Below are 11924 nucleotides of genomic sequence, written 5' to 3'. Positions count from 1 at the left end.
AGCTGATCAGGTTATTGATTGTCCTCTTCAGTGGCTGAGTGAAGTTGCTGAATATCAGCAGGAAGTGGGAGACGCTGTCGTACACAGAAATCTGAGGCATCTCAAACGGCTCGGTGGGTGACGTGTGGTGAGTTTACGGGGAGAACTGGGATGTTTTAGTCTTCCTTCCTGTGATTGTGTACAGATGAACATGAAGCTGTGTGTCTTCATGCTGAAATGAGAGGTCGTGGCGGTGGATGAATCTTCTCTCTGTATCTCTGTGCATTCAGTCAAATGTAAAGTGTTTGTTGTCTGGAGTTTAATTCAGTGCAGACCGTAACCTCACCACCCCCACGAGGCACCAAGTCCCCCTGCACAACCCCAGACAACATAACCGCTGTTTCTCAGCTGTTTCTCAGCTGTTTCTGGTTTAACAAAAATGATTTTACTCTAAAAAAAAAAAAAGGCCTGTGAAGGATGTTCTCAATAATCTGAGCCTGTTTGTGCCAAAATAAGCTCTTTTAGAGGACGTTCACTGATGATGTAAACACTGGTGACCCTGCAGCCTTTTTCACTGATACCTGCTGATAAATAATGATACGTTACATACATCTTTAACATATGCTATTTTTTAAATTTCAAAAATATTTTAAACGTTAAACTGCATTTGTCAGTAAATCTACAAGAGGTCAGTATGATTTCTTTTATTTGGGTCTCAAAGTGCAGTAAAATGGCAATGTCTCTCTTTCGTTCAGCAGTCCCTCTTCATCACCTCCAAAGGTATTGCAGTAGAAAATTAGTTTAAAAATACTTTATCACAGGTATATAATGTAGTATGCGCGGCATGCTAACGTGATAATCTAAACACTGTCAACAATGCAACCTTCGATATACGAGAACATTTTTACTTGTGCAAATATGTTTATTTCAGTAGTCATCTCTTTAGGTGGATTTACAGGCTCTAATATCATCAAATCTTAACTAACATTCATTGACAAAGTGAAAGAGAAACAGTTCATGTACTTATCAGTCCACTGCAGTCCATAGAGTGACTCTGCTGTTTGTCTTTGAGACCGTTTCTGTGAAATCATGTGACCACCGAGCATCCACCCTCTCTGCTGTTATAAAGCTGCTCTCTGCTTTCTCTTTCTCCTCAGGACCAGAGACCATCGACACAGGTAAGAGCGCTTTGAAACAGCATGATGAAATACTTTAAAAATGTCAACATCAGGAGTTAATACCAGATATATACGCATAAGGAGAAATTAATTTGACACAACTAACACCTGAAAGTACTTCCTGACATTCATATGAGTCATTCGTATCTTCTATTAGAGCAACATTAAAATGAAAAGAGCTTCAATTTCATAAAGTTTTTTGTTGTTTTTTGTGATTTGGCACATTGACTGAAATTAAAAATCGTCTCATAGTTTTTAGGTTGATTTTTTTTTCATTCAAGACAGACTTGACAAGACAGATTTTTTTGAACAAATTTAACTATAATGCACTTGTTTTTAACTGCTTTGACGCCTCCAACCGCTTTACAATTTAGGAGCGTCGAGACCAAAGTCAGTGAGGCAGAGACACAGAGAGGCGGATGTGCAGCCAGATCGTGCATCTGTGTTTGGGAACAGCTGACGTTTTCTCTGTTTGCTCAACTTCAAACTTTATGAAAAATACTGAAGTAATTCTGTAAGCTGAACGATAAACAACTACCTCTGCCAACAGTTATACTAGTACAAATCTTAACCATTGTGTTGTCCCATTTCAGATACTAAAAAAGAGAAAATTTAAAAAAGCTCAGACTCTTGGTAGTTATTTTTACAGCTTTAAACCTTAACTTGTTACATAAAGCAAACAACAGCGATGTACACAGTATAAAGGTATGATGAGCTGGTATTTGAGTGACTTTCACCAACTGGGAGATAAAAATAAAAGCTGAAATGAGATAGCTGGTCCCTTACAAATCTGTGCCTGGCTACATATGAATGGCAACCTTTAAGTAAAGGTGGGAGGGGGGGGGGTTATCGTTGTTACTGCATTTTGGCCTTAAAATATTTTGTTTCCTCTATCTGTGAAAGTTAAAGTAGTTTTTAAAAAATAATTAAACTTTCAGGTTGTGTCATTAGTGAGTTGAGTTGCAGTGGAAACTCACCTTCATGTTAGAAACGATATCGTATCTAATTTCTCTTTCATCCAGAGAACTCATACGGTGCTCCAACATCAAGCCCCTGTGATACTGTTACCATGGCAACGTGAGTAATACTGAAGTATCTCAGCCACTAAAGTATCTCAGTTTTTCAGTATTTATTGTGTTATATTTGAAATGAGACTGAGTCTGTGTGTGTGTGTGTGTGTGTGTGTGTGTGTGTAATCGGTGTAATCATCTCTATTAAGACTTTTTCGTTTTAATGATGTCCTTTGGCACTGATATTATTTTGCTGAGTAGTTATTATTTGGGGATGAGGCTGATAGTTTTGATGATGAACTGACTGACCTAATATAACATGAGGTGTAACTGCTCAGTTTGTAGATATATTTATAGTTTCTAATAGATTCATGTTTTAGTACCAGGTAGATAAAGTAGTTAAGATAAAAGACTTTTACTTAAAGACACCTGCATTATGGTGATGTTATTTAATTCAATGTATGTTCACTCGTTTTTGAGCTAATTTCTTTACTTTTGTACAGGAATACCAACACCTCATTGAAATATGAGGATATCATTTCCAAAAGTGATCTGATCCAATCAGGATCTCCTGATGTCTACCAGCTGAAACCAAAGAAAGAGAATATTGGGACTCTGACAAGAATGACTGTTGGTGAACAAAAACCAAACAAGATAAATAAAACCATCTTGTTTGTGGGAGAAACAGGAGCAGGAAAATCTACTCTGATCAATGCTCTGATCAACTACGCCATGGGAGTGAAGTGGGAGGACGATATCTGGTTTCAGATCGGAGAGGACGAGAAGAAAAGTCAAACAGAAAGTCAGACACCAGATGTGATCGTGTACGAGATCTTTGGTTTTGAAGGTAAAACTCTGCCCTACTCTCTGACCATCATTGATACTCCTGGATACGGAGACACCAGAGGGACCGAACACGATGCCATCATCAGTGAAAGATTATTAGACTTGTTTCGCTCAGACGATGGAGTTCATGAGGTTGATGCAGTCGGTCTGGTGATAAAAGCGAGCGAGAATCGACTGAGTGATCGACTGATGTACATCTTTAATTCAGTGGTGTCTCTGTTTGGAAAAGATATGGAGAAGAACATTGTGGCCCTCTTCACACACTCAAACGGTGTGACTCCTGAAAATGTCCTGAAAGCTCTCGAGGCTGCAAATATTAAATGTGCCAAAGATGAGAACAAGACGATTCATTTCATGTTTGATAACTGCCAGAGCACACAGAGAACAGAGGAAAATACGCTTTCTCTAAAAAATGCATGGGCCTTAACAGAGGACCAAATGGGTAAATTCACTGATTTCCTGAAAGAAAGTTCCCCTCAGAACCTGACGGCAACTGTTGAAGTGTTGAACAGTCGCATCAGACTGACAGCCTGCATCCACAACCTGCAGGAGAGAATTGAGTTTATTGACCTGAAACAGGAAGAAATCCAACAGACTGAAGAAGCTCTGAAGAAATATGAAGCAGAGATGAAGAACAATGAAAACTTCACTGTAGAAGTCAATGAGGTCTACAAACTTAAAGAACCTGTCAGTGAGTGGAGGTGGTGGGCTTTTGGGTTAAATTATGGAGGAGCTATCTGCTGCACCGTCTGCAAGGAGAACTGTCACTTTCCATGCACACTGGCCTGGTATCCAGAACACTGTGAGGTCATGGTAAGAAAATGCACCAAGTGTCAGGGAGAGTGTCGTGAATCAAGTCATGAGAAAAAATTATTCTGCACCGTATGTATCGGGAAGTGTCCTGTATCAGCTCATGTGAAAGAAAAACAGTGCACTGCATGTGAAGATGAGTGTTGTGTACCAAATCATGTTAAAGGAAAACAGTGCCCTGTGTGTGAGGGAAAGACCAATGAATCAGATCATGTTAAAACAATGTGGAGGTATGCGATGAAGACAAGGAAAGTTCAGAAGACCAAACAAGACATCATAGACAAGTATTACAAGGGTAAAGCAGGCTGTGACCAGTCAACGAGCCTTTTGGAAACTCTCCAGAAGAAGAAAGAAGAACTTGAGAAAGAAAAAGATCAGTGGCTGGAGGAGTCCTTCCAACAAGTTGTCAAACTGGAGCAGATGGCCCTGAATGTTAATTCAGTGTCCACTTATGTCCACCTGGACGTCCTGATTGAGAAGATGAAGGACAAAGAGAAGACAGAGAAGGTCAAGAGACTGAAAGAGATGAAACGTCGAATGGATGAAGATAAAAGAACAAAAGCAGCATCCTGGTACAGCTTTGGTAGAATAAAAGCAGTCGGTAAAGCAGTCGGTAAAGCAGCTGTTGGAGCATTTAAAAGAGCAAAGTAAGTTTTGGGTGACCAGAGTGATTGTGAGCAGACAGCTGTGTAGAAAACAAGATCTACACTGTTGGTGAAATTCACTCTTCGTCTCTTTGCTGTGGTGTTGATGTAATAACTTCATGATAAAATCTAAATGTAATCACCTTTGAAAGTTTCCAAAGTTTGCCCTCTGTGTGATGCAGCGACTGTTTCTGTTCTTCCAGTTTAACAGCAGTAACTTCACCGTTTCACTCCTTATCTGTTAACTGTGGTGTTGATGTAATAACTCCATAAGAAACCTCACTTTGTTTTGTGTTGTTATGGTAACTTCACTGTACAGATCACAGAATAGTTTATAACAACTGCTCTGATTTTAATGAAGTGAGGACGCCCCCTGCTGGTTTTTATTGAGCACAACAGCTCCCTCTTTATCAAACATAAGTCAGATTGTGTTGAACCAAAACACATTTATTTTTCTTTAGTGTCTTAATTTCTGTCCATTGTTTTTGATTTGTCGTGTGTGTGTCAGTAAATACGAGGCTGTGATTTATTGTGATGCTGACAGAAGTCTCAGTAATCTGGTGCAGGGACAGTAACACAGCCCTGAGACATTTATCATTTACAGTGTATTAAATACATAAAGCAGTTAAATGTGATGTTTTCTTCTAATGTTAATCACTTTGTACTGAGGATGTAACTGAACTCAGAATGTGGAATGTACTTTATAAAATGTACTTTATGATTTCTAGTATCATAAACTATATATCCTGGTATCTTCATGTGTATTCATGCTGGGGATTATAAATGAACATTTGTCAGGTGACCCATATATTCTGTTGTTCTGCATATAATCACAATGCCGTCAGTGATGCTGTTTCCTGACAATCATTAATAAAGTTTCTGTTGAAGTCAGTTTGCTCAGAGTGTTTTCACTGGATCATCAGCAGGTTTTTGAGTCTGTTGAAGTTTCTTTAATAAACGTCTGTTTCTCTTTGTCACTGAAACATTTTCATTTTATTCTGAACAGCAAGTTCATACAATATTTTACATTTAAAAAGGGACGTACAGTTGTTTATTACTAAATAATTTGTTTTCAGGTCTCTCTTGCAAAAGGCATCTTGATTATAAATTACAAATGATTTAACTCTTTATTATTTTATTTGTACCATCTCACTAAATATACTTTTTATTTTCCTCAGTAACACTGATGCACTCATGAGGTGAAACCAGACACAAGAAACATCCACTGAATACAAGTTTGAATGCGACGCTTTTGTTTTTGTTTTTGCTCCCATTTTTCACAAGTTTAAATGAGAAATCTCTGACTTTTTAAAATTCACTCAACAGATGTTTTTCTCTCAAGTTTTAGTCACAAAACAGTTAAGATCTGTGTTAGTGAGCACTTCTTCATTTCCATGATAACCCATCCACCTGACAGGTGAGTCTGATTAAACAGCATCGTTACTGCACAGGTGAGTCTGATTAAACAGCATCGTTACTGCACAGGTGAGTCCGATTCAACAGCATCGTTACTGCACAGGTGAGTCCGATTAAACAGCATCGTTACTGCACAGGTGTGTGTGATTAAACAGCATCGTTACTGCACAGGTGTGTGTGATTAAACAGCATCGTTACTGCACAGGTGAGTGTGATTGAACAGCATCGTTACTGCACAGGTGAGTGTGATTTAAGGTGTGTTTTGGTCACAGAGGACAATCCAAAATGTGCAGTTTGATCTCTAAAGAAAAGACATTTATGAGCAGTTTTATTTGGCAGCGCTGCAGAAATGCATGTTTTGATCACAGAAAGCTTAAAGAATCAGTCAGTCTCCTTCACACAGAGCTGATCAGGTTATTGATTGTCCTCTTCAGTGGCTGAGTGAAGTTGCTGAATATCAGCAGGAAGTGGGAGACGCTGTCGTACACAGAAATCTGAGGCATCTCAAACGGCTCGGTGGGTGACGTGTGGTGAGTTTACGGGGAGAACTGGGATGTTTTAGTCTTCCTTCCTGTGATTGTGCACAGATGAGCATGAAGCTGTGTGTCTTCATGCTGAAATGAGAGGTCGTGGCGGTGGATGAATCTTCTCTCTGTATCTCTGTGCATTCAGTCAAATGTAAAGTGTTTGTTGTCTGGAGTTTAATTCAGAGCAGACCGTAACCTCACCACCCCCACGAGGCACCAAGTCCCCCTGCACAACCCCAAACAACATAACCGCTGTTTCTCAGCTGTTTCTCAGCTGTTTCTCAGCTGTTTCTGGTTTAACAAAAATGATTTTACTCTAAAAAAAAAAAAAGGTCTGTGAAGGATGTTCTCAATAATCTGAGCCTGTTTGTGCCAAAATAAGCTCTTTTAGAGGACGTTCACTGATGATGTGAACACTGGTGACCCTGCAGCCTTTTTCACTGATACCTGCTGATAAATAATGATACGTTACATACATATTTAAAAGATGCTATTTTTTAAATTTCAAAGATATTTTAAACGTTAAACTGCATTTGTCAGTAAATCTACAAGAGGTCAGTATGATTTCTTTTATTTGGGTCTCAAAGTGCAGTAAAACGGCAATGTCTCTCTTTCAGCAGTCCCTCTTCATCACCTCCAAAGGTATTGCAGTAGAAAATTAGTTTAAAAAATACTTTATTACAGGTATATAATGTAGTATGCGCGGCATGCTAACGTGATAATCTAAACGCTTTCAACAATGCAACCTTCGATATACGAGAACATTTTTACTTGTGCAAATATGTTTATTTCAATAGTCATCTCTTTAGGTGGATTTACAGGCTCTAATATCATCAAATCTTAACTAACATTCATTGACAAAGTGAAAGAGAAACAGTTCATGTACTTATCAGTCCACTGCAGTCCATAGAGGGACTCTGCTGTTTGTCTTTGAGACCGTTTCTGTGAAATCATGTGACCACCGAGCATCCACCCTCTCTGCGGTTATAAAGCTGCTCTCTGCTTTCTCTTTCTCCTCAGGACCAGAGACCATCGACACAGGTAAGAGCGCTTTGAAACAGCATGATGAAATACTTTAAAAGTTTCAACATCAGGAGTTAATACCAGATATATACGCATAAGGAGAAATTAATTTGACACAACTAACACCTGAAAGTACTTCCTGACATTCATATGAGTCATTCGTATCTTCTATTAGAGCAACATTAAAATGAAAAGAGCTTCAATTTAATAAAGTTTTTTGTTGTTTTTTTGTGATTTGGCACATTGACTAGAAATTCTTTGTTTTTTAAAAATTTTTTTTAAATTAAAAATCATCTTATAGTTTTTAGGTTGATTTTTTTTTCGTCCAAGACAGACTTGACAAGACAGATTTTTTTGAACAATTTTAACTATAATGCACTTGTTTTTAGCTGCTTTGACGCCTCCAACCGCTTTACAATTTAGGAGCGTCAAATGACGACCCAGAGACCAAAGTCAGTGAGGCAGAGACACAGAGAGGCGGATGTGCAGCCAGATCGTGCATCTGTGTTTGGGAACAGCTGACGTTTTCTCTGTTTGCTCAACTTCAAACTTTATGAAAAATACTGAAGTAATTCTGTAAGCTGAACGATAAACAACTACCTCTGCCAACAGTTATACTAGTACAGATCTTAACCATTGTGTTGTCCCATTTCAGATACTAAAAAAGAGAAAATTTAAAAAAGCTCAGACTCTTGGTAGTTATTTTTACAGCTTTAAACCTTAACTTGTTACATAAAGCAAACAACAGCGATGTACACAGTATAAAGGTATGATGAGCTGGTATTTGAGTGACTTTCACCAACTGGGAGATAAAAATAAAAGCTGAAATGAGATAGCTGGTCCCTTACAAATCTGTGCCTGGCTACATATGAATGGCAACCTTTAAGTAAAGGTGGGAGGGGGGGTTATCGTTGTTACTGCATTTTGGCCTTAAAATATTTTGTTTCCTCTATCTGTGAAAGTTAAAGTAGTTTTTAAAAAATAATTAAACTTTCAGGTTGTGTCATTAGTGAGTTGAGTTGCAGTGGAAACTCACCTTCATGTTAGAAACGATATCGTATCTAATTTCTCTTTCATCCAGAGAACTCATACGGTGCTCCAACATCAAGCCCCTGTGATACTGTTACCATGGCAACGTGAGTAATACTGAAGTATCTCAGCCACTAAAGTATCTCAGTTTTTCAGTATTTATTGTGTTATATTTGAAATGAGACTGAGTCTGTGTGTGTGTGTGTGTGTGTGTGTGTGTGTGTGTGTGTGTGTGTGTGTGTGTGTAATCGGTGTAATCATCTCTATTAAGACTTTTTCGTTTTAATGATGTCCTTTGGCACTGATATTATTTTGCTGAGTAGTTATTATTTGGGGATGAGGCTGATAGTTTTGATGATGAACTGACTGACCTAATATAACATGAGGTGTAACTGCTCAGTTTGTAGATATATTTATAGTTTCTAATAGATTCATGTTTTAGTACCAGGTAGATAAAGTAGTTAAGATAAAAGACTTTTATTTAAAGACACCTGCATTATGGTGATGTTATTTAATTCAATTTATGTTCACTCGTTTTTGAGCTAATTTCTTTACTTTTGTACAGGAATACCAACACCTCATTGAAATATGAGGAGATCATTTCCAAAAGTGATTTGATCCAATCAGGATCTCCTGATGTCTACCAGCTGAAACCAAAGAAAGAGAATATTGGGACTCTGACAAGAATGACTGTTGGGGAAAAAAATCCAAACAAGATAAATAAAACCATCTTGTTTGTGGGAGAAACAGGAACAGGAAAATCTACTCTGATCAATGCTCTGATCAACTACGCCATGGGAGTAAAGTGGGAGGACGATATCTGGTTTCAGATCGTAGAGGACGAGAAGAAAAGTCAAACAGAAAGTCAGACACCAGATGTGATCGTGTACGAGATCTTTGGTTTTGAAGGTGAAACTCTGCCCTACTCTCTGACCATCATTGATACTCCTGGATATGGAGACACCAGAGGGATCGAACACGATGCCATCGTCAGTGAAAGATTATTAGACTTGTTCCACTCAGAAGATGGAGTTCATGAGGTTGATGCAGTCGGTCTGGTGATAAAAGCGAGCGAGAATCGACTGAGTGATCGACTGATGTACATCTTTAATTCAGTGGTGTCTCTGTTTGGAAAAGATATGGAGAAGAACATTGTGGCCCTCTTCACACACTCAAACGGTGTGACTCCTGAAAATGTCCTGAAAGCTCTCGAGGCTGCAAATATTAAATGTGCCAAAGATGAGAACAAGATGATTCATTTCATGTTTGATAACTGCCAGAGCACACAGAGAACAGAGGAAAATACGCTTTCTCTAAAAAATGCATGGGCCTTAACAGAGGACCAAATGGGTAAATTCACTGGTTTCCTGAAAGAAAGTTCCCCTCAGAACCTGACGGCAACTGTTGAAGTGTTGAACAGTCGCATCAGACTGACAGCCTGCATCCACAACCTGCAGGAGAGAATTGAGTTTATTGACCTGAAACAGGAAGAAATCCAACAGACTGAAGAAGCTCTGAAGAAATATGAAGCAGAGATGAAGAACAATGAAAACTTCACTGTAGAAGTCAATGAGGTCTTCAAAGTTAAAGAACCTGTCAGTGAGCGGAGGTGGTGGGCTTTTGGGTTAAATTATGGAGGAGCTGTCTGCTGCACCGTCTGCAAGGAGAACTGTCACTATCCATGCACACTGGCCTGGTATCCAGAACACTGTAAGATCATGGAAGAAAAATGCACCAAGTGTCAGGGAGAGTGCCGAAAATCAGGTCATGAGAAAAAATTATTCTGCACCGTATGTACTGGGAAGTGTCCTGTATCAGCTCATGTGAAAGAAAAACAGTGCACTGCATGTGAAGATGAGTGTTGTGTACCAAATCATGTTAAAGGAAAACAGTGCCCTGTGTGTGAGGGAAAGACCAATGAATCAGATCATGTTAAAACAATGTGGAGGTATGCGATGAAGACAAGGAAAGTTCAGAAGACCAAACAAGACATGAAAGACAAGTATGAAGAGGGTAAAGCAGGCTGTGACCAGTCAACGAGCCTTTTAGAAACTCTCCAGAAGAAGAAAGAAGAACTTGAGAAAGAAAAAGATCAGTTGTTGGAGGAGTCCTTCCAACAAGTTGTCAAACTGGAGCAGATGGCCCTGAATGTTAATTCAGTGTCCACTTATGTCCACCTGGACGTCCTGATTGAGAAGATGAAGGACAAAGAGGAGACAGAGAAGGTCCAGAGACTGGAAGAGATGAAACGTCGAATGGACGAAGATAAAAGAACAAAAGCAGCATCCTGGTACGGCTTTGGTAGAATAAAAGCAGTCGGTAAAGCAGCAAAGAAGTTCATTTTTGGTGACCAGAGTGATTGTGAGCAGACAGCTGTGTAGAAAACAAGATCTACACTGATGATGAAATTCACTCTTCGTCTATTTGCTGTGGTGTTGATGTAATAACTTCATGATAAAATCTAAATGTAATCACCTTTGAAAGTTTCCAAAGTTTGCCCTCTGTGTGATGCAGCGACTGTTTCTGTTCTTCCAGTTTAACAGCAGTAACTTCACCGTTTCACTCCTTATCTGTTAACTGTGGTGTTGATGTAATAACTCCATAAGAAACCTCACTTTGTTTTGTGTTGTTATGGTAACTTCACTGTACAGATCACAGAATAGTTTATAACAACTGCTCTGATTTTAATGAAGTGAGGACGCCCCCTGCTGGTTTTTATTGAGCACAACAGCTCCCTCTTTATCAAACATAAGTCAGATTGTGTTGAACCAAAACACATTTATTTTTCTTTAGTGTCTTAATTTCTGTCCATTGTTTTTGATTTGTCGTGTGTGTGTCAGTAAATACGAGGCTGTGATTTATTGTGATGCTGACAGAAGTCTCAGTAATCTGGTGCAGGGACAGTAACACAGCCCTGAGACATTTATCATTTACAGTGTATTAAATACATAAAGCAGTTAAATGTGATGTTTTCTTCTAATGTTAATCACTTTGTACTGAGGATGTAACTGAACTCAGAATGTGGAATGTACTATATAAAATGTACTTTATGATTTCTAGTATCATAAACTATATATCCTGGTATCTTCATGTGTATTCATGCTGGGGATTATAAATGAACATTTGTCAGGTGACCCATATATTCTGTTGTTCTGCATATAATCACAATGTCGTCAGTGATGCTGTTTCCTGACAATCATTAATAAAGTTTCTGTTGAAGTCAGTTTGCTCAGAGTGTTTTCACTGGATCATCAGCAGGTTTTTGAGTCTGCTGAAGTTTCTTTAATAAATGTCTGTTTCTCTTTGTCACTGAAACATTTTCATTTTATTCTGAACAGCAAGTTCATACAATATTTTACATTTAAAAAGGGACGTACAGTTGTTTATTACTAAATAATTTGTTTTCAGGTCTCTCTTGCAAAAGGCATCTTGATTATAAATTACATATGATTTAATTCTTTA

The 11924-nt window shown here is 38.5% G+C and overlaps 2 protein-coding genes across 3 annotated transcripts; both read left to right on the top strand.

The window, feature by feature from the left end:
- On the top strand, nt 1-5358 carry LOC148186250 (uncharacterized). Its single transcript, XM_088070582.1, has 4 exons — nt 1-113; nt 1137-1157; nt 2180-2234; nt 2671-5358. The coding sequence occupies exons 3-4, from the start codon at nt 2227-2229 to the stop codon at nt 4472-4474; spliced, it is 1812 nt and encodes a 603-aa protein (XP_087926708.1). The 5' UTR covers nt 1-113; nt 1137-1157; nt 2180-2226; the 3' UTR covers nt 4475-5358.
- Nucleotides 5359-6059: 701 nt separating this feature from the next.
- LOC148186249 (uncharacterized) lies at nt 6060-11685 on the top strand. Of its 2 annotated transcripts, none has more exons than XM_088070581.1 (4): nt 6060-6399; nt 7431-7451; nt 8515-8569; nt 9028-11685. In XM_088070581.1, the coding sequence occupies exons 3-4, from the start codon at nt 8562-8564 to the stop codon at nt 10841-10843; spliced, it is 1824 nt and encodes a 607-aa protein (XP_087926707.1). In that variant the 5' UTR covers nt 6060-6399; nt 7431-7451; nt 8515-8561; the 3' UTR covers nt 10844-11685. The 2 variants fall into 2 exon arrangements, with proteins under 2 accessions (XP_087926707.1, XP_087926706.1); XM_088070580.1 differs by having other exon boundaries at nt 6060-6413.
- The last annotated feature ends 239 nt before the right edge of the window (nt 11686-11924 follow it).

The sequence above is a fragment of the Plectropomus leopardus genome, chromosome 20 (genome assembly GCF_026936395.1).
Source record: "Plectropomus leopardus strain MGB_pleo_1.0 chromosome 20, ASM2693639v1, whole genome shotgun sequence".
Taxonomy (NCBI): Eukaryota; Metazoa; Chordata; class Actinopteri; order Perciformes; family Serranidae; genus Plectropomus; species Plectropomus leopardus.
The sequence above is the reverse complement of the archived record's forward strand: the minus strand, read 5'-3'. Positions and strand labels throughout refer to the sequence as shown.